At 37.2% G+C, this 18,586-nt stretch overlaps 1 protein-coding gene and 3 long non-coding RNA genes across 7 annotated transcripts in view; 2 read left to right on the top strand and 2 right to left on the bottom strand.

Moving 5' to 3' along the window:
- The window catches only part of LOC147842964 (uncharacterized), a 277,603-nt gene that overhangs the window by 57,072 nt on the left and 201,945 nt on the right, over positions 1-18,586 (bottom strand). The window contains exon 10 of the long non-coding RNA XR_015944703.1: positions 3,345-3,464. This is a non-coding gene — a long non-coding RNA (uncharacterized LOC147842964). The remainder of the gene's footprint in view (positions 1-3,344; positions 3,465-18,586) is intronic.
- Positions 3,622-10,251, top strand: LOC147842976 (leukocyte immunoglobulin-like receptor subfamily A member 3). Of its 4 annotated transcripts, XM_087260275.1 has the most exons (10): positions 3,699-3,897; positions 4,556-4,840; positions 5,828-6,106; positions 6,438-6,713; positions 6,812-7,162; positions 7,266-7,544; positions 7,660-7,911; positions 8,390-8,635; positions 9,079-9,183; positions 9,312-10,251. In XM_087260275.1, the coding sequence occupies exons 1-10, from the start codon at positions 3,894-3,896 to the stop codon at positions 9,338-9,340; spliced, it is 2,106 nt and encodes a 701-aa protein (XP_087116401.1). In that variant the 5' UTR covers positions 3,699-3,893; the 3' UTR covers positions 9,341-10,251. The 4 variants fall into 4 exon arrangements, with proteins under 4 accessions (XP_087116403.1, XP_087116401.1, XP_087116400.1 ...); XM_087260277.1 differs by lacking the exon at positions 5,828-6,106 and having other exon boundaries at positions 3,622-3,897; XM_087260274.1 differs by lacking the exon at positions 3,699-3,897 and having other exon boundaries at positions 4,458-4,840.
- On the bottom strand, positions 6,172-10,023 carry LOC147842977 (uncharacterized). Its single transcript, XR_015495346.1, has 2 exons — positions 8,935-10,023; positions 6,172-8,653 (listed from the first exon to the last, which is right to left on the bottom strand). It is a non-coding gene; the product is annotated as an uncharacterized LOC147842977 (long non-coding RNA).
- On the top strand, positions 14,127-18,495 carry LOC147842975 (uncharacterized). Its single transcript, XR_015495383.1, has 4 exons — positions 14,127-14,979; positions 16,021-16,301; positions 17,368-17,712; positions 17,828-18,495. It is a non-coding gene; the product is annotated as an uncharacterized LOC147842975 (long non-coding RNA).

The raw sequence follows: 18,586 nt of genomic DNA, 5'->3' as shown, positions 1-18,586 counted from the left end.
AGAAAATAATCAAAATGAACAACCTTAACTTCTCTGAGTAAAGTATTTGCCGTGTGTGCCCGTCTGCTAATCTACTGAGTAAGAGGATGTTTGTAGTATGAGCCAGTGCAGAATGATAATGTGTGTCAATACAAAATAATACAAAAGTCACAAACATTCACAATCGCAGACATCAGATCTACATCAGATTTATCATATGAACATGGCACAAACCAGAAAAGAAAAAATCAGATTTGAGTTTGTGCTGTTCACACTGTCAACAGATCCACTCCACATATGGAGGAAAAGTACGAGTCTGTCGGTGGTGAATACAGCTGTAGAGGAGAGAGATCAGACATCAGTGCTGCTGTTACACTGACTGATCATATTAACGTCTCTTTAATGCTGGTTTAACATCAGTATTTTCTCACACTAATATTGTTGATCAGCTGGAGTAACTTTACATCTGCTCAATCCACCTGAAGTTCCTCCATACACCCTGGTTTGTGGAGAAACTGCTGTGTTGAGCAGATACTGAGTTATTATTAGTCATTTATTTATTCTTTATAATGTGCTTTAAAAAGGAAAAGGTTCAGCTTTTTATATTTTTAAAGGTTTCAGATAGTGAAAATCTCCATTAAAGCAGATCTACAGACAAAACTTAAAGTTATAAAACACACATAGAATTTACAGTTATTTTCACTGAAGGAGCTGTTTGAGTCACTTCATGTTTCTGTCTTTCTCCTCAGCTTTACCCAGACCTACAATGACTGTGACACCAGACAGTGCTGTATTCACTGGAGAGACAGTCAATCTGACGTGTGTGATTGAGTCTGATCACAGTGACTGGACATACGAGTGGTATACAGACACAAACAGTGTAAAGTTACAGTCTGATGATCATTACACTGCAAACAGAGACACTCTCACTATCAGAGGAGCTGCTGAGTCTGATCAGGGTCAGTACTGGTGTAGAGGACGGAGATCTGGAAGACCAAACTCAAAATCAAGCTCTGCTGTTTCTCTCTCAGTAAAGGGTGAGTTCAATGTTATTGTAACTTTACATTCAGTCAAAATAATATGTAGGATTAACTAGAAAAACACAAAAGCTTCTGTGTTTTAGTAACTCTACTATTACAGAGCTGAATACAGTCACAGTTCAGTTATTAATGAGAGTAAAAGCTGCATTTTCAGACTCTCTGGACTGACAATAAACCTGTGAGTGAACAGAAACACTCAACTCAAGTTGTAGTCGAGTCACTCTGAACTGATTCTTGTCTCATGGATAAAAACTAAACACATTGCCTATAATTACACAAAATTAAGGTTTAAACACAAAATAAGGGTGATAGCACATTAAATATGGCTAAGCCAGAAAGACACAATTGAGTATCGAGGTTTAATGATTAATAAATAAAATAAAATAAAATAAAAGACAGCGGCTATATTAAGTAGGAGTGGGGGAAAAATGCATCAAAATCCTTCTTCAATGCTCAAATTAGATCACAATGATGCAGACCTGCAAAGACACATTAAGAAATACAGCCGAGGCATGACACTAGGCTTCTCATCTGTTGTGTAGCGGCTCACAGCTTGTGTTCTGTACATGCAGGTTGTGAATGACAGTGAAAATGTTGCAAAAGAATGAATCATTACTGTTTTAAAGCTGTTTTTTGCTTTAAGATCAACACTAGTATCTTGCTAAATAAAACCATATAATATTATTTACTGTCATCATGGCAAAGACAAAAGTAGTTCGTTATTAGAAATTAGATATAAAAAATGTCTCTTGAGTGACATGGTGGCTCAGTGGTTAGCACTGTGGCCTCACAGCAAGAAAGTTGCTGCCGACTGGGCCAGTTGGCATTTCTGTGTGGAGTTTGCATGTTCTCCTCGTGTTGGATTGGGTTTCCTCCGGGTGAATTGGATGAAGTAAATTGTCCGTAATGTATTAGTGTTTGTGAGAGTGTATGGGTGTTTCCCAGTGCTGGGTTATAGCTGAAAGGACATCCACAGTGTAATACATATGCTGGAATAGTTGGCGGTTCATTCTGCTGTGGCGACCCCTGATAAATAGAGGACTAAGCTGAAGGAAAATGAATGAATGAATAAATGAATGAATGTCTGTCTTTCAAATGTCTCTAATATCCGACATTTTAATAATAAATCTAGAGCTCGTTTATCCTGAATAATCATGTTTATGGTGGCAGTACTGACATAACAACGAAACTCCAATCATTAAACAAAAGAATGCACTGTAGGTAAAATTAAGGAACAAAATATACCAAATGAAATTAGTTTCAAAAAGATAATTTTTCCAAGAAACGCATATAAATTATATTTCTGTTTATGCCCGTCCGCTAGCCTACTCAATTGTGCAGTGATGATTTGTTTCACTCTGTGGAAAATAAGGATTTAATTAATGCTTTACTGTAATTGCTGTATCACAGAACTCTGTCAAATATTTGAGGTTTATATATATATATATATGTAATCAGTTTAAAGATGTCTTGAGTATCTGATTTTTCACTGATGCTGATGTGCGTTATTGTTTCCCGCCTGGTGACTTCTTTGGGAAATAATGCTCGTCGTAGACGTCAGGATAATTGATCATGCAACGTGTAGTCTGGCACATTTGTTTACCACAACAAGTCAAGATTTTATCAAGAGGAAAAAGAAAACACAAAATCTGACACAGTGACTTTCAGAACCGACAATAAACATTATGTGATCTTCTGACCAGGGCTTAAGGAGAGAATTTATTCAAGAGCGGAAAAAAAAATCTCTGCTTAAAGCTGCTCTTATTCATCCCAGTCATAATTTACAAGCCCAAATCAGAAAATGTTGGGACAGTGTGGAAAACACGAATGAGAGAGTAGTGATTTCCAAATGTATTTGACTGGTATCTCATTGCAGACAACACAACAAACATGATTTAATGTGTTCCTCGTGATTTTTATTGTTTTTTTTTTGTTGTTTATGTTTCTTCAAAATAAACATCACAATTTTGCTTGCAAGACACTTCTCTTATTATTGACAAACATTCCTTTAATTTTGTCACGTATTTGTTGGCAAACTAATGATCCTCTGCCCATCTTTGCTCCTAAAGGACTAGACCTTTATTGGATGTTGCTTTTCTTTTATTTGTGTTTTCCATTCTGTCCCAACTTTTTCTGATTTGGGGTTGTATAAAAGGACAAAGACAATCTCATTCAACCCCATTTCTGATGTTACACCAAATACCAAAACTTTTGTTAACTATATTTTATGCCCTAAAAGTAACAACTTTAAAGCATAATTAAAAGGACTTGAGTAAAAGTTCATTACAGACGAGCTTTGACAATGAAGAGAATGGCGTGACTTACAGACGCTGCTGTTGAATGAGTTGCTGAAGTCTTCAGTGTGTTGAAGCTCATTCAGATTCAGCTGCTCCTCATATCAGCTTGTAGTTGGAGGTCTTCAGCTCTCCTTCTTCATTCTGCTTTCTGTGGAGAGTCAGAGGTTTTTGAGAACCAGAAAACACTGACAGGACTAAACTAATGACAATAACAGAGCAAATATTATAATATCAGATTAAATAATGAATATTAGACAATAAATTGTTGTTGATAAACATGTTTCTGTCTTTCTGCTCAGCTTTACCCAGATCTACAGTAACTGTGACACCAGACAGTGCTGTATTCACTGGAGAGACAGTCAATCTGAAGTGTGTGATTGAGTCTGATCACAGAGTCTGGACATATGAGTGGTATAAAGACAGAAACAGTGTAAAGTTACAGTCTGATGGTCATTACACTGTAAACAGAGACACTCTCACTATCAGAGGAGCTGCTGAGTCTGATCAGGGTCAGTACTGGTGTAAAGGACTCATCAGATCAGTCTCAACACAATCATCTGCTGTTTCTCTCTCAGTGATGGGTGAGTTGAATCATTCGTCTTAACATTTCCATCATTTAGGGCAGTGCAACTAACCTCAAGTCAAAATCAAGTTTAATTCTTACAGTGAAGTCAGTGATGGATTTTAATAATTAAGGACTTTTTCTTTGCCTTTTTTTAACTTTGTTTTCTGTGTGTCTTTCTGCCGTGGTGTTGAGAATTGGGAACTTTCATGATGTGTGAAATGTAAAGCTGCAATAGAAACCTTATGATTTACATAAATATTTATATTGTTTAAAATTACCCAAAATGTTCAGTGTTAAACCCAAAATAATGGTAAAAGCACATTAGATACGCACATACATGATTAAAATAAAAAATGCAGAAACAAAAAACGTAAAGAAAGCTAATATTTGCTTAGTTGAAGGTTATATTTATGATTATCATGAGAATAGAAAAGTTCAGTAAAGAGGAGATTAGATGATGAAGAGAATGGCGTGACTTCAGCTCATTCAGATTCAGCTGCTCCTCATATCAGCTTGTAGTTAAAGGTCTTCAGCTCTCCTTCTTCATTCTGGAAATATTAAGATACGATAATAAATAACACACAAACTACAATATTGTGAAGAATTTACAACATTCATTTACCTTCATTCATAGAGCTGTTTGAGTCACTTTATGTTCTGGTCTTTTATTACAGCTTTACCCAGATCTACAGTGATTGTGACACCAGACAGTGCTGTATTCACTGGAGAGACAGTCAAGCTGAAGTGTGTGATTGAGTCTTACAGTGACTGGACATATGTGTGGTATAAAGACAGAAACAGTGTAAAGTTACAGTCTGATGGTCATTACACTGTAAACAGAGGCACTCTCACTATCAGAGGAGCTGCTGAGTCTGATCAGGGTCAGTACTGGTGTAAAGGACAGAGATCTGGAAGACCAAACTCATCACAATCATCTGCTGTTTCTCTCTCAGTAAAGGGTGAGTGGTATTATAGTCTTCATAAACTCTCCCTCTCTCTCTCTATATGACCACACATCCAGTTGAGAAACTTTTGTTCTGTTGAAAATTAAAAGATCATCTTACAAAACAACACTGCACACATGTAGAATTATGTAGGAAAATCAGAAGCGTCTGTGCCCTGTTCATTAAAATAACTTAATTTCATTATTTATTTATTGCTGTAAGTTATTTGAGTCTTATTCCACATAGATAATAGTGCTGTAACAGTATAATAGTTGCATGTCATGATTATAGTGGCCAAAATTGTTACGGTTACCAACAGAGGTCCCGCTGGCTGGTACGGGCCCTTTTCTCACGGACTCAAGCAAAGACCATGGTCGTCAATTAAAGAGAAGTGTTGTTTTATGGGGGGGTTATTGGGCCCCCTAATAGTAACTCTGGAAGTCCCTAAACCCCTTAAAGTCATCCTAACGTTCACCCCCTATCGGCGTCCCTGTTTATCATTATTATTATGGTATTGTTAAAGTGTGTTGAAGATGTTCAAAAACAATCTATACGCACACTTAGAGAAGTGTAATAAACAAATAATTAAAGCAGCTTTTATATAATCTATTGTGAATTAACAAACCAATGAGAGATAGATTCAATATCTTAAATAAAAAAATTAGTGCAGCCATTTAAAAAAATAATAATTTTATTAAACATATTCAGCATTATTGTTGCACAGTTTACCAATACTTAGTGGCACCACGATACTATGGCTCCGATTGATCATATTTTCATCTCGATAACGATATTTGTAATCCACGATCAATAAATAACCGTGGAGAGTCAGAGGTGTTTGAGGACCAGAAAACACTGACAGGACTAAACTAATGACAACACTAAAGGACAACAAATTTTATCAAAAAGTACAAACTATACAAGATTTGTGAATAATTTACACACTACTGTTATATTCACTGAAACAGCTGTTTGAGTCACTTTATGCTTTTGTCTCCTCAGCTTCACCCAGATCTACAGTGACTGTGACACCAGACAGTGCTGTATTCACTGGAGAGACAGTCAAGCTGAAGTGTGTGATAACACCTTCCTACAGTAACTGGAGCTATGAGTGGTATAAAGACACACACAGAAAGAGTGTGTTACAGATGTCTAAAATTCAAACTCTCACTATCAGAGGAGCTGATTGGTCTGATCAGGGTCAGTACTGGTGTAAAGGACAGAGATCTGGAAGACCAAACTCATCACAATCAAGCTCTGCTGTTTCTCTCTCAGTGAAGGGTGAGTTCAATATTCTTGTCGTTATAAACGTTCTCTATGATCACATATCCAGTAAAGAAACTGTATTTTTATAAAGCACCATACATGTTCTTCCAATGCACTGTCTAATGTATTTAAAATTAAAATAGACTCATTTACTGAATCTTCTACACTGGACTGGGTCTATTCTGGGTTATTAGAATTATTAAGCAATTCACTTTCAGTCAAGATGTTCATATTCATATACATCTCAGACAATTTCCCAATGATGTGCTGACTGCAGATCTGAACCTGTTTTACTGCAGATGAACTCTGACTTTGAGGATCTGAATCTGTTTTTGTTCTCCTGCAGATTTAAAGCCAAAACCTGATCTCAGATCAGATACTGCAGGAGCTGCACTGACTGGAAACACAGTGACTTTGACCTGTAACACTGATCTGTCCACCGGATGGGACTTTTACTGGTACAAAAACACACAAGACTCTGAGATAAAGACGACAAGAACAAACTCCTACAGCATGAAGATTGATTCAGTGTCTGATGGAGGCCAGTACTGGTGTAGAGCTGGAAGAGGAGAACCAGTCTATTACACACAATACAGTGATGAACTGACACTCAGTGTTACAGGTGAGAGAAAACACAGTGTGTGATTCAGTAAATCTGTATATCTACAGCACTTCTACAACTCTCAATCAAGACTAATGCAGTAAACTGTGTTTGTACAGAGAGTACTAAAGCTGTGGTGACGGTGCGGCCTGATGAACATGTGTTCAGAGGAGAAACAGTCACTCTCAGATGTGATATAAAGTGGGGAGGAAACACTGAGTGGACATACAGATGGCAAATAGACAAACCACAGACAGCAGACAAACCCATCAACCCCTGTACCAGACCAGATTGCTGCACCAGTGGAACCAACCAACAACACTACAGAACTGCTGTGAGCCGGTGCTCAGCACAAGAGTTGAAGATCAGCCGTGTTGAGGTCTTTCACCGTGGTAAATACAGCTGTACAGGACAGATGGACACTCAGATCTCTCAGCGCAGTGATGCTGTTGCTCTGACTGTATCTTCAGGTGAGTGAGTGTGTGTGTGTGTGTGTGTGTGTGTGTGTGTTCAGTATTATCAGAGTCTGTATCTGCTCCTCTATGGCTCTGTAACTCCTCATGTTTGGTTCAGATGAAGCTCAGGCAGCAGTGCGAGTGTCTCCACAGCCGTGGCTCACTGAAGGACACTCGGTGACTCTGATCTGTGAGGTTCCAGGCTCCTCTACAGGCTGGACGTTCAGCTGGTTCAGAGATGCTGATCATCTGTCAGACAGCAGCAGAGGAGCTGGAGGCTCTTACACTCTCAGTCCTGCTGCTCTACAGCACACAGGAGTTTATACGTGCAGAGCAGAGAGAGGAGAACCAGCCTATTCCTCACAGAACAGCAGCGCACAGCCACTGTGGGTCACTGGTGAGGGGAATCAGCTTTCAGCAGCTGTCAGAGCTGTTGTTGATCTCGAATGTGCCAGTAGGTTTATGTCAGTGACAGCAGCAGTATATTTGTCTGCGTTTGCTCTCTGTCTCAGGTGTTTCTGCTTCAGTGCGTCTGGTGCTCAGGCCCAGCAGAAGTCAACACTTCTCCTCTGACTCTCTCTCTCTGAGCTGTGACTCTGCTGGATGGACAGTGAGAAGATACACACACACAAACACACAAGATTGTTCAGCACAAACAGGATCTACATGTGGAATCCAGTCTCTCAGCACATCTGACACTGGAGTTTACTGGTGTGAGTCTGAATCTGGAGAGAAACGCCATCCTCTGAACATCACTGTACATGGTGAGTCCTGCTTCCAAACTCAGTATCTACACACACATTCCCATGTCAATTATTCACACACATATATACATATATAATTATATATATTGTACACACATGTACAACAACAGCAGCAACAACAACACAGCATACTCTGGATGTGGAGTAATGAAAACTCTGTGGTGGAGTAATGATGGCTCTCTCTAGTCAGAGGAACTGATTTTCTTCCTTCTAACTGCCCTAGTCTGCAGTCAAAGGTGCACGAAAAAACAATTGACCAAACAATGTTAACAGTTGCTGCTGATGTTGAAAGTTGATCAGTCGATTGATTGATTGATTGATTCGTATCAAGTCAATTTTACATTTTGTTAAATTGGTAACAAATGCAGGCGTGTTTATAGCCACAATTGGACTACATGAGACTGCAGATATGAACAGTTTAGTCATATACTGAGACTAAACAGACGTGTGTTGTGTTGTGTTGTGTTGTGTTGTGTAGATGGTGCTGTGATTCTGGAGAGTTCTGCTGATCCTGTGATTAAGGGGGAAACTCTGACTCTACACTGTTTACATCGATCTACAATCTCCTCCATCCTCACAGCTGATTTCTATAAAGACGGATCACTGATCCAGAATCAGACGACAGGAGAGATGAGCATCCCTACTGTCTCAGAGTCTGATGAGGGTTTCTACTACTGTGTAACAGAGAGCGGAGAGTCGCCTCACAGCTGGATCTCAGTCATAGGTGAGACTCACTGCAGTTCTGAAACTCGCACAGAACATTAATAAAATCAAATCTGTCCGGAGGAAACCCGCACCAACATGGGGAGAACAACTCCACACAAAAATGGCAACTGACCCAGACGGCACTGGAACCAGCAACCTTTTTTGCTGTGAGGCGACAGTGCTAACCACTGAGCCACTGTGAGGCAGTAAAATATTGATATAATACAACTCAAATTGTAATGAATAATAATGATTTCAGGTTTGCAGAGTAAATGGTGGTGTTATTAATATGAGACGGAAACATATTACAGTTTTGACTCTTTACTACAGTAAATGGAGTTTAAAAATGATGTCTTCTGTTCCTCAGTGCTATTTCAGGTTTAGGTTTGCTCAGAGAACTTTTTCACAAGCCCTTTGTAATGTTGCTCCAATAAATTTCTTCTTTCTCATTTTCATTGTCAGGTTCAGCTCAGATTTCTGTCTACAAGATTGTCAGTTTTCTTCAGGCAGTTTGTGTGTATCTGCTCGCGACAGCTGTACTGATCTACAAATACATCAGAGTGAGAGGTACAGATACTGTCTGCTCTTTATATGTTACACAGATCAATATCAATATAAACACATGATGATCATTATAATAATAATAAACTTCAATAAATTTGATAATAAAACAAATCTTCATTTAATTTCTCCAGCTCATCTACACTGTGTGTGTTCAGATTGAGAAACCCACATCAACACATGGAGGACATGAAAACAACACAGAAACACCTTCTGACTCAAACAGGACTCAAACCAGGGACCTTCTCACTCTTCACTGAGCCAACATGTGCCTTACATGATGAAAATAAATGTGTTGAGTGTATTTCACAGCTCCATCTGTTGAAGAGTAAAGCCAATATTAACAGAGAAAGAGATGTCAGTCTGATATTATATTAATCCCATAACTAATAATATGAGTGTAGAGTCTGGTTTTCACACACTCCTCAGCACTGTGACAGCACTTTTTAAAGTTATCAATAACCTCCTCAAGACTTCTGACTCTGTTAACTTGTTGTTTCCTCTGCTTTCCACAGTTTTCACAGTATTCTGATCTCACGACTCGAAGCTCTTGGTGTTTCTGGCACTGCTCTATCTTGGTTTGTTCAAATCTGTCTGACCGTCAACATTATATCACTATCTGCTAGTTCAACTTTCACTGTTATGCAGACGACACCCACCTTTACATCAACAGTGTTAATATTGCTGGTTCTTTAGTTCAGCCTTCCACTTACATTAAATATCTGGGTATAATCTTTGACTCTTCTCCTTTCTTCCTCACATTTCATCTCTCACTAAATCGTCTTCAATCTTTTAATCTATCATCTTCAATCCAAAATATTCTCAACAGGAAAATCGGTAGGATATCTTTTCTTCAACACCTTTGTGATCTTATAATTCTTGGTTTGTTTTCTGATTGATGGCTGTATGATATGATTATAATTGTATGATTATGTTTTATGTTGTTAACTTTTTTTTTTTACTTTTATTATTAACATGCTCATTTTGTTGTTAAATTGTGTTTGTAATATTTGATTTACCTAATGTTTATTTACTTTAATGTCTATTTTATGCTTATCAATTAAACATGGTTTGAAAATATTTGTTCTGTTTGTGTGTAGACTTTATTTTTGTGAAGTTATGATTATGTTCACCAAATAGCAATAGCAATGTATTTTACATTTGTCAATAATTGTAGCTGTTACGACTGAAGTTTATTTATTTATTTATTATTGCGGATTGTCCTGTCTTTTTCTTTTGTCCCGCCTTCTTGTTGTTCTTCTTGACGAAATGCTCATTTATATAAACCATATTTTTCTATAATAAATATCTTCATATATATATATACTCTAAATTGAATGTGTGAGTTTGGTTGTCGACCGAAGGGAATCTTTTGCTTTGAGTTTTGTTTAGTTTGGGAAATCCACCACCCCAACACATTTGTTTTTTTTTTCTTCGTTTATTATGCCCTTTTTGTTTCCCCTAGACTTGGGGCGTAAATAGTAGCACTGTAATAAGTGTCGTGTTTTATCTTTTATATTTAAAGTATCATCTATGATCTCAAAACTGCTTATTAGTCTGTCTAATATAAATAATAAACAATAAATAATAATAAAAAAGTTTTAAAGCTGTTTTGGGTGTTTTCACATTGTTCATTTCAAAAGAACCAAACCGACCTAAAAGTAAACCAGAAATGAAATCTGCCCAAAGTGACCTCAATACGTTTGGTGTTCACAATATAATGGACTTAAAACAGACTCAACAAAAAAAAGACAATGAAGGAATCTCAGACACTTTCATGTTCACACCACAACTTCACAAACTTCAAACACTTTGTCTGTGCTCTACATTACAGGCAAATAACAAAGACACACACACACATGCAGCATGAGCAGTTTTTCATCTAAGGGTGCTATCAAACTGGGTTCATTTGCCTGGACTGTACCCAAGTTCGATTGTCTCCCCTTGGCACCTCCAGATCTCCAGGTGGTCTGTTCTCCTTCTGAACCCCAGTACGTTTGCGTCATCGAGCTGCTGTTTTGTTTACGGCTGTTGCTAGATGACGGTCATGAAAGCAAGTGCCAAAATGGAAAGATGTTCGCACATCACGGTCTTTCTGCTTTAACTGAAGCTTTTGGTTTTGGACAAACAGAAAGCGACTCGCGTCCATCTGCCGCAAAAATGTTATACACATTCAGAACATCACACAGTGTCTGCAGAAGCTGTTTTTGAGGAGACAAGCAGACATCACTGTGTATCACTGTGTTTGCCCTGGTTCATGCCTGCACGTGTCAACAAGGTACACTGAAAAAACTGCTGCAAACTATTTATTTGTGTTAATTTAAACAAACAAATTAAGTTTAATAATGTTCCACTTAATTAGTTTCTTTAAATTCAGCCCAAATGAATTGTTTACAACCACTTAACGTAAAAAAAATTGAGTAAATCCAAGGAATCATCTTTGAATATTTTTTTTTAGTGTACGAAATGTGACACAGAAACACACACACACACACACACACGCGAACGAACGAACGTTGTTCAAAATGATAGTTTGTTGTACACTTGGCGGTTCACTTCCATTATTTGGTATTATTGCATTCACATCAGAAGTGAACTTGTTAGCGTTACTATTGGGTGTGCCATCACACTGTCATATCATGTGTTACCTGCATTCCATATTTGGACATATGCAAATACAGTTTTTCTCAGTCGCTTTGGTGCATTTCTCACTACACTATTTACATTTGCACAAAAGTTAATGCATTTCTCAAAACAATTAGTCATTTGTGCACATCCAAGTAGCAGTTTCTCATTCCTTCCAACTAATTGCGAATGCTTTTGGACATGCATCAATTGCTTTAATTCAACTCTCTGCTGTTTATAACATTATCATTTGCTTATGTCATGTCAGTCAAAATGAACTAAACTTGTGAATGCTGAATAGTCAGTCCATATAAAACTAATAGTCCTCAATTCATTACTTGAGTCATTACATACAAAAATGTTGAACTTGATGTCAAAATCTGTCAAGCAAACTTTATAAAAAAAATGTAATCTTTATTTTCCTGAAAATGTCTTTAAAATTGAACAATTTGATGAATGATTTACAGACCTGTGTATATTGCAGGTTCAGTTCCAATTTGTTCTGCAATATTGTTTACAGTTGTGCACAGCTCTACCTAATGGGAGTTTATGTTTGTTGTAAATAAGGGTGTGTTTATTCTTCTGCACAATGCTGTGAGTAAATTAGAATTGTAAAGAGCAAATGCAGTAAAAATGTGAAACATACATATTCAGTGTCTTGTACTCAGATAACTCACTCAATGCAGTGATGTCTCACTTTACTGTAGTGTTCAAATGGCTGTGCAAACAGTATACAGTGCTGTCTTGAGCATTTTCAGGAAGTGTCACCAAAATCAGACTTTTTTGCATTGAAAAAATGTCCCGAGTAAACTGTCATGATGAAAACATGACAAAGCCATTTGACTATCTTGTTCATAAACAATGGTGTCAGGACTTTCATTTTAATGATACTGACACTTTGATTGACATCAGTACTTGCTTTTGAGGAATGAACTGTCTATTTTGAGCAAGTGACGCACTTTTGCAGGTTATCAGCTGGGTTTTGCAGTTTGTACTAATTGTTTTGAGAAATGCATTAACTGTTGTGCAAATGTAAATAGTGTTGTGAGAAATGCACCAAAGCGTCTGAGAAAAACTGTAAATGTATTCCGGTTCAGCAGAAAACCGAGGAGAGAAGTGTGTTATTTTACCTCAGTGTAATTAAGATTATTTACCGGTTATCATACGCGAAAATGGCTGCGCCAACAGAACTGTACCATCGCATGAACCGTCCCCCAGATCACCTTTTTCAGGCGGACTCGGGTACGGTTCACGCACCTGAGTTCAGAAGACATGCTCACACTAGCTAAACGTACCGTACTATGACGTCAAATGAACCCGGGTGCGGACCAAAAGTGCTAGTGTGAAAGCACCCTAAATTAGACAGAAGTCGTTTGTGCTAAATGTTTTAACCAGAAATTGTCTAGTAATCAAAAAGCAGAAAAAAGCTCTTCTTCATTAGGGGTTTAACAACTGCAGCTTTGAGTAAGTTCGGAAAAGTCCCTGAGAGAAGTGAAGCATTTACCACTTTTAGAAGATCCATTTCTAAACAGTTAAACACCATTTTAAAGAATGATGCAGGGAGCAAGTCAAGACTGCAGGTTGATGTTTTCATAATTTGTACGATCTCTTCTAAGATTTTTCCATCAATTGCTATGAAATCAGCCATCAAACATGCTGTAAATCAGTCACAATTTACAATAAAGCTCCATTAGTTGATGTAAGTTCATTTATTTACTAAGGATCACAAAATCCAGCATTCATAATCATAATTCCACATTTACTAAAGCATTATTAAATGCAAAGTTGTGTTTGTTAAATACAGTTAATGCACAGAAGTTCATTGAATTACTTAATTTCCATTAACATTAATAAAGATGAATAAATACTGTAATAAATGTTTTGATCATTGTTTGAACACTGCAGTATTTGACTGAACTAGAGAATCACTCAGAGCAGAAGTGTTAGGCCTATGTTTGGTCAACATTGTTGTCTCCTCCTTCAACTGTTGTTTTAAACCCAGGAAGTGTGTGATTGAGCAGCCAGCGCTCTGCTAGAACAGTCCATTAGTGTGTCAGGATGGGCTCCAGTGCACTGCCTCTCCTTCTCTGTGAGTATTTGATCAGATTCTCCACTCTTCTGCTCTTTAATACTGTTTTAATCTTTCAGCTGAAGATGAGCGAATGATTGTGCTGTATGTTCTTGTGTTTATTAGTCAGATTCAGTGCTGATGTGTGAAGTGTTGATCAGATACAGCGCTTCAGAGATCCGCCATTTATCTGTGCTGTCAGTGTACAATAGAGGCCGCTGGACGTCAATATGTCATTGCTTTTGCTTTACACTCAAAAACATGCTGGGTTGTTGTAATCCAATGCTGGGTCAAATATGGACAAACACAACCACTAATTAAAAAGTATAATTGAAATGATTTTTTTTTTAATAACCCAATGTTGGGTTTGTCCATACGTGACCCAGCGTTGGTTTACGACATCCCAGCATTTTAGTCTTTCTTCCCATTTATAGTATTTAAGTGAAAACGAATCATCTAAAGAGGAACAAAAGGTATTTGGTCTTAAAGTGGCTGAATTTCACAGATTAGACACAAAACCAAAACCAAACACTCTAAAATGCTGCTTCTCTTAACTTTTTTGGTGGTTGTTTGTTTGTTCGTTTGTGGGATTGGATTGGTCTATATTGTACAAATTTGGTTTGAGTAAAGCAGCATTTTTAAAGTTGCATCTGCCAACAAATAATGTTCAAGCATTTATCAGAACTGACTTCTCCTTTCTCGGATAATTCATCTGATATTTATAATTAGCTGATCTCATCATATTTTTATGCATGTATATGAGCAGAGTTCTTTTCATGGTCTTCACAGAAAAACCACAGTTGTGGTCGTCACATGAACATATGAAGACGCAAGATACGTCAAAATCATTACTCCTTTTTTTTTGTCTGTTGTCTTTCTCTGGTGAAATATTTTGATTGAAACTATACCTGCACTGTAATTCTAAATTGGTTTTATAAATTGAAAAAAAATACATATATATTATTGCAATAAATGTAAATATATTTGTAAATGACGGGTTGGTTTGCAGTTTATAGGCGTCTTCACACCTAGTTTATTTGAGCACTGCAGGCAACAAGTACGTCAACAACACCAATGATCTCAGACTTCCTTCAACACACACACACTAGGCTTGGGCGGTATCCAAATTTTGAGACCGTCAAACCGCCTCCATATTTTACCCCGGTATCCGGTATTACCGTCGTAATAAAAAAAATTTATGACGTAAGGCTCAGATAGCGTCACCAAACTGTTGGCTTGAGCCTAAACCATTCAGAAACTGAATACCTTCTATGCAATCTTAGGCTCGCAGTCAGAGAGGAGAGGGAGAGGGAGAGAGAGAGAGCGCCAAGCGACGCACAACACCCCTCTCTCTCTCTCTCTCTCTCTCTCTATCTTTAGCTTTAGCGCAGTCTTGCGCTCATGTGCGTCCTGCAGCTGAACACCCTTTCCCGCTGCTACAGGTCGAGATGAAGAGTTCTGATCTGGCTGATTTTGTAAGTTTTAGGTAGGTTTGTTTGTTCATCTTCTACCAGTCAGGAACATGCATTTAATTTGCCATGACAGCAGTTTCAGGGTAGCGAGTGGCCTCGTCTTTTTACCTGTCAGCTTGCGGTTTAGGGCTCTACCGTAATAAGCAGTGTATGAGCGACCGCGAAATACCTGCGGCTGGAATAACCGCTCCTTCTGAGCTAGTGACTGGCTTGACCGCCGTCAAAATTCTCTTTTTTTTACTACTTCGTCATCATTTGCTTCACCTTTGCAGGGATGGATTTTAATGCAGGGATTTGGATTTTTTCGGGTCTCGCCGGGTTCGGGCAAAGATCTTCAGCTCTAATGCAGACCTCTCGTTCATATTAACCACGTCTCCCTTCTGTTCAGTCGAAACTGCCAAACTGCAGGACACTTTGGAGCGCCACTCGTCACGTCACTTCTCCCTCTCCCTCTCTCCCCCTCCCTCTCCCTCATTCTCTCTCTCTCCTCCACACTGTCCCGTGATGACAACCACACATACGTTTTTGTAGGCATTAAATAAAGGATATTTAATATTTTATGACGGTATAACGGTATTGAAACTCACACCGTTTCTATTTTTAGATCCCGCGGTATACCATAATACCGTAATACCGCCCAAGCCTAACACACACACACTTTGTGTTATTTATGAGCAGTATACTTCATGGAAACCAAAAAAAGGTCCAATTAGGTCAAAAGTTCTGGTATTGTTACTCTATAGCTATAATTGCTACCTGATGGATGTATGTACAATGTGATGAATATAAGATACACACAGACACACACATACTGCACAGACAACATTTTAAAACCATTTTTGGTTAGATTACATCTATAAACACTGAGGTCTCTCAGAGTCACAGATGTGTCCAATCCTGTATAAGAGGTTATTATAAAAATAATGTAATGGTATTGATAGTGACCCGGCCTGATGAAAGTATGGAACAAAATCAATGCCAAAAGTCTTGAATTAAAAAGCTTGTTGAATATCACAAACTGAAAAAATAATACACCGTATTAAAAAGTTCTTGCATTTTAATGACTTGAATTCCAGGGTTTGTATTTTTAGGTCCTGAAATTTAACAAATCTGTTTATTTAAGCTGTGAATATTTCAATGAAAAATATTTCAAACACGTTTTCATACTTAAAAATTCAATAATTCATATTCAATTTTCAGATTTCACTTACAAAATATTCAATACCCTTTAAAAATACGATGTATAATATTCAAAAGGTAATTTTCAGTTCATTTTATTTCAGTTCAAATATTCGCTTCCATAAATTCAGTGAATCAAATTAGACTGTTAAAATTCAACATTACATCCGGGAACTGCAGGAAAAGCAATAGATTGCAGATTGAAGATCGCCAGCTGCTGTAGCTTTCACCAGCAGGTGGAGATGGAATAATGTAAGATTTTTAACCCAGTAAACAGGCGAGAAAAAGGCTATTAAAGGCACAAAAGTAGCATTTAATATTAATATCAATGCTTTGGACATTGTAAATGATAAAAAGTATGAGTAAAATGAGTAAATGAGGTTTTAGTCATCTATATTTGCCAGCAGCTGGCGATCTTCAATCTGCAATCTATTGCTTTTCCTGCAGTTCCCGGATGTAATGTTGAACTTTAACAGTCGAATTTGATCCACTGAATTTATGGAAGCGAATATTAGAACTGAAATAAAATTAACTGAAAAATACCTTTTGAATATTATACATCGTATTTTTAAAGGGTATTGAATATTTTGTAAGTGAAATCTGAAAATTGAATATGAATTATTGAATTTAAATATGAAAACGTGTTTGAAATATTTTTCATTGAAATATTCACAGCTTAAATAAACAGATTTGTTAAATTTCAGGACCTAAAAATACAAACCCTGGAATTCAAGTCATTAAAATGCAAGAACTTGATAATAAGGTGTATTATTTTTTTTCAGTTTGTGATATTCAACAAGCTTTTTAATTCAAGACTTTAGGCATTGATTTTGTTCCATATGAAAGTCTTTAGGTGACGGGTGTGTAAAAATAGCAGGATGCTGTGAAAAACATAGTCTCTTTCTCTCTATCTCATTTGTGCAAAGTGCATTAAATTATTAACAGTTCTGCATACATTGAGAAAAGTTAAATAAAAAAAAAAAACCTTCAGTACTAAGATCTTTAATTACATTTCCCAACAAACACACACAGACTCACTTCTGCTTTGCTGAGGGAAACCTCTCTCTCTTATTCTTTTCCACAATATCTTGTTATTTTTCCAATATGCTCAACTGATGGTCTTAAAGGTCTGACAGATCTATCTTATCTTCAGCAGGACTATGAAACAGGTTTGATGAATTAGGATTATTTGTGATCTGCCTTACGTCTATACATTATTAAAGGTTGTGTGGAAAGCTTCAGGATCACGTCAGGCAGATGGCAGGCAGGTGAACACAGTATAAAATAGAGGCGAGGAGTGGGAGAGAAACTGCTGCCTTTGCGCTAAAGTTAATCTCAAGTCATGCTCTGTTGATTTTCTTGAGGACAACAATCATTGAACGTGTCGGTTAAACATCATTTTAACCCTCTACTGCACGCATTATGATAGATCTATAAAAAACATTTGACTGTTTTTCTTTTCTTAGAATGGCTTAACTTGAAATGATGTAAAAAATAATAATAATAACGATAATAATACAAATTGGGGGATTTTTAAGGTTTATTTTGTGATGTTGCCATATAAAAACAGCATCAAACAGTCAATCTCACTTAGAAATTTCAAATTCACAACTTTCCTTATAAATAATAATTTTGTTGTTAGAAATGATTTAACTGGTGTTGCAGTATTATCAGCTTTAACACAGAACTGATAAATAACACCTTATACATACTTTCCAACAACTGATATTCCAACACAACAGCTTTCATTTATTCATTATTTTTGCAGAAAATTATTGAAAACAAAATATTGTATAATCATGTAGGCTATACAACATACAGTAGGTATAAATATTTCCTCCAGCAAATATTATAACAAATAAAAAACAAGTCTAGTATATCCAGATGCATCAGACTAATGTAGCTATTAGCTAACAATATTTCTATATTTTACTATATACTAGACTACACCTGTCACGCCCACAGACGCCCGCCGTTGCTGCAAGGCGGGTTTTAGGTTATGTCGTCACAGCTGCAGTGAGGACTATTTGGGACATTTGGCAGCATAAACATGGCGAAGTCTGTT

This window comes from Danio rerio, chromosome 7, assembly GCF_052040795.2.
Source record: "Danio rerio strain M-AB ecotype USA chromosome 7, GRCz13ab, whole genome shotgun sequence".
Classification (NCBI taxonomy): Eukaryota; Metazoa; Chordata; class Actinopteri; order Cypriniformes; family Danionidae; genus Danio; species Danio rerio.
The sequence above is the reverse complement of the archived record's forward strand: the minus strand, read 5'-3'. Positions and strand labels throughout refer to the sequence as shown.

Bases quoted from the DNA above. Each gene is read 5' to 3' on its own strand.
- LOC147842976 (XM_087260274.1), top strand. From the start codon at position 4,534: ATGTTCTGGTCTTTTATTACAGCTTTACCCAGATCTACAGTGATTGTG. The intron at 4,841-5,827 runs GTGAGTGGTATT...TTGTCTCCTCAG, and splicing joins TGTTTCTCTCTCAGTAAAGG to CTTCACCCAGATCTACAGTG. The intron at 7,912-8,389 runs GTGAGTCCTGCT...TGTGTTGTGTAG, and splicing joins TCTGAACATCACTGTACATG to ATGGTGCTGTGATTCTGGAG.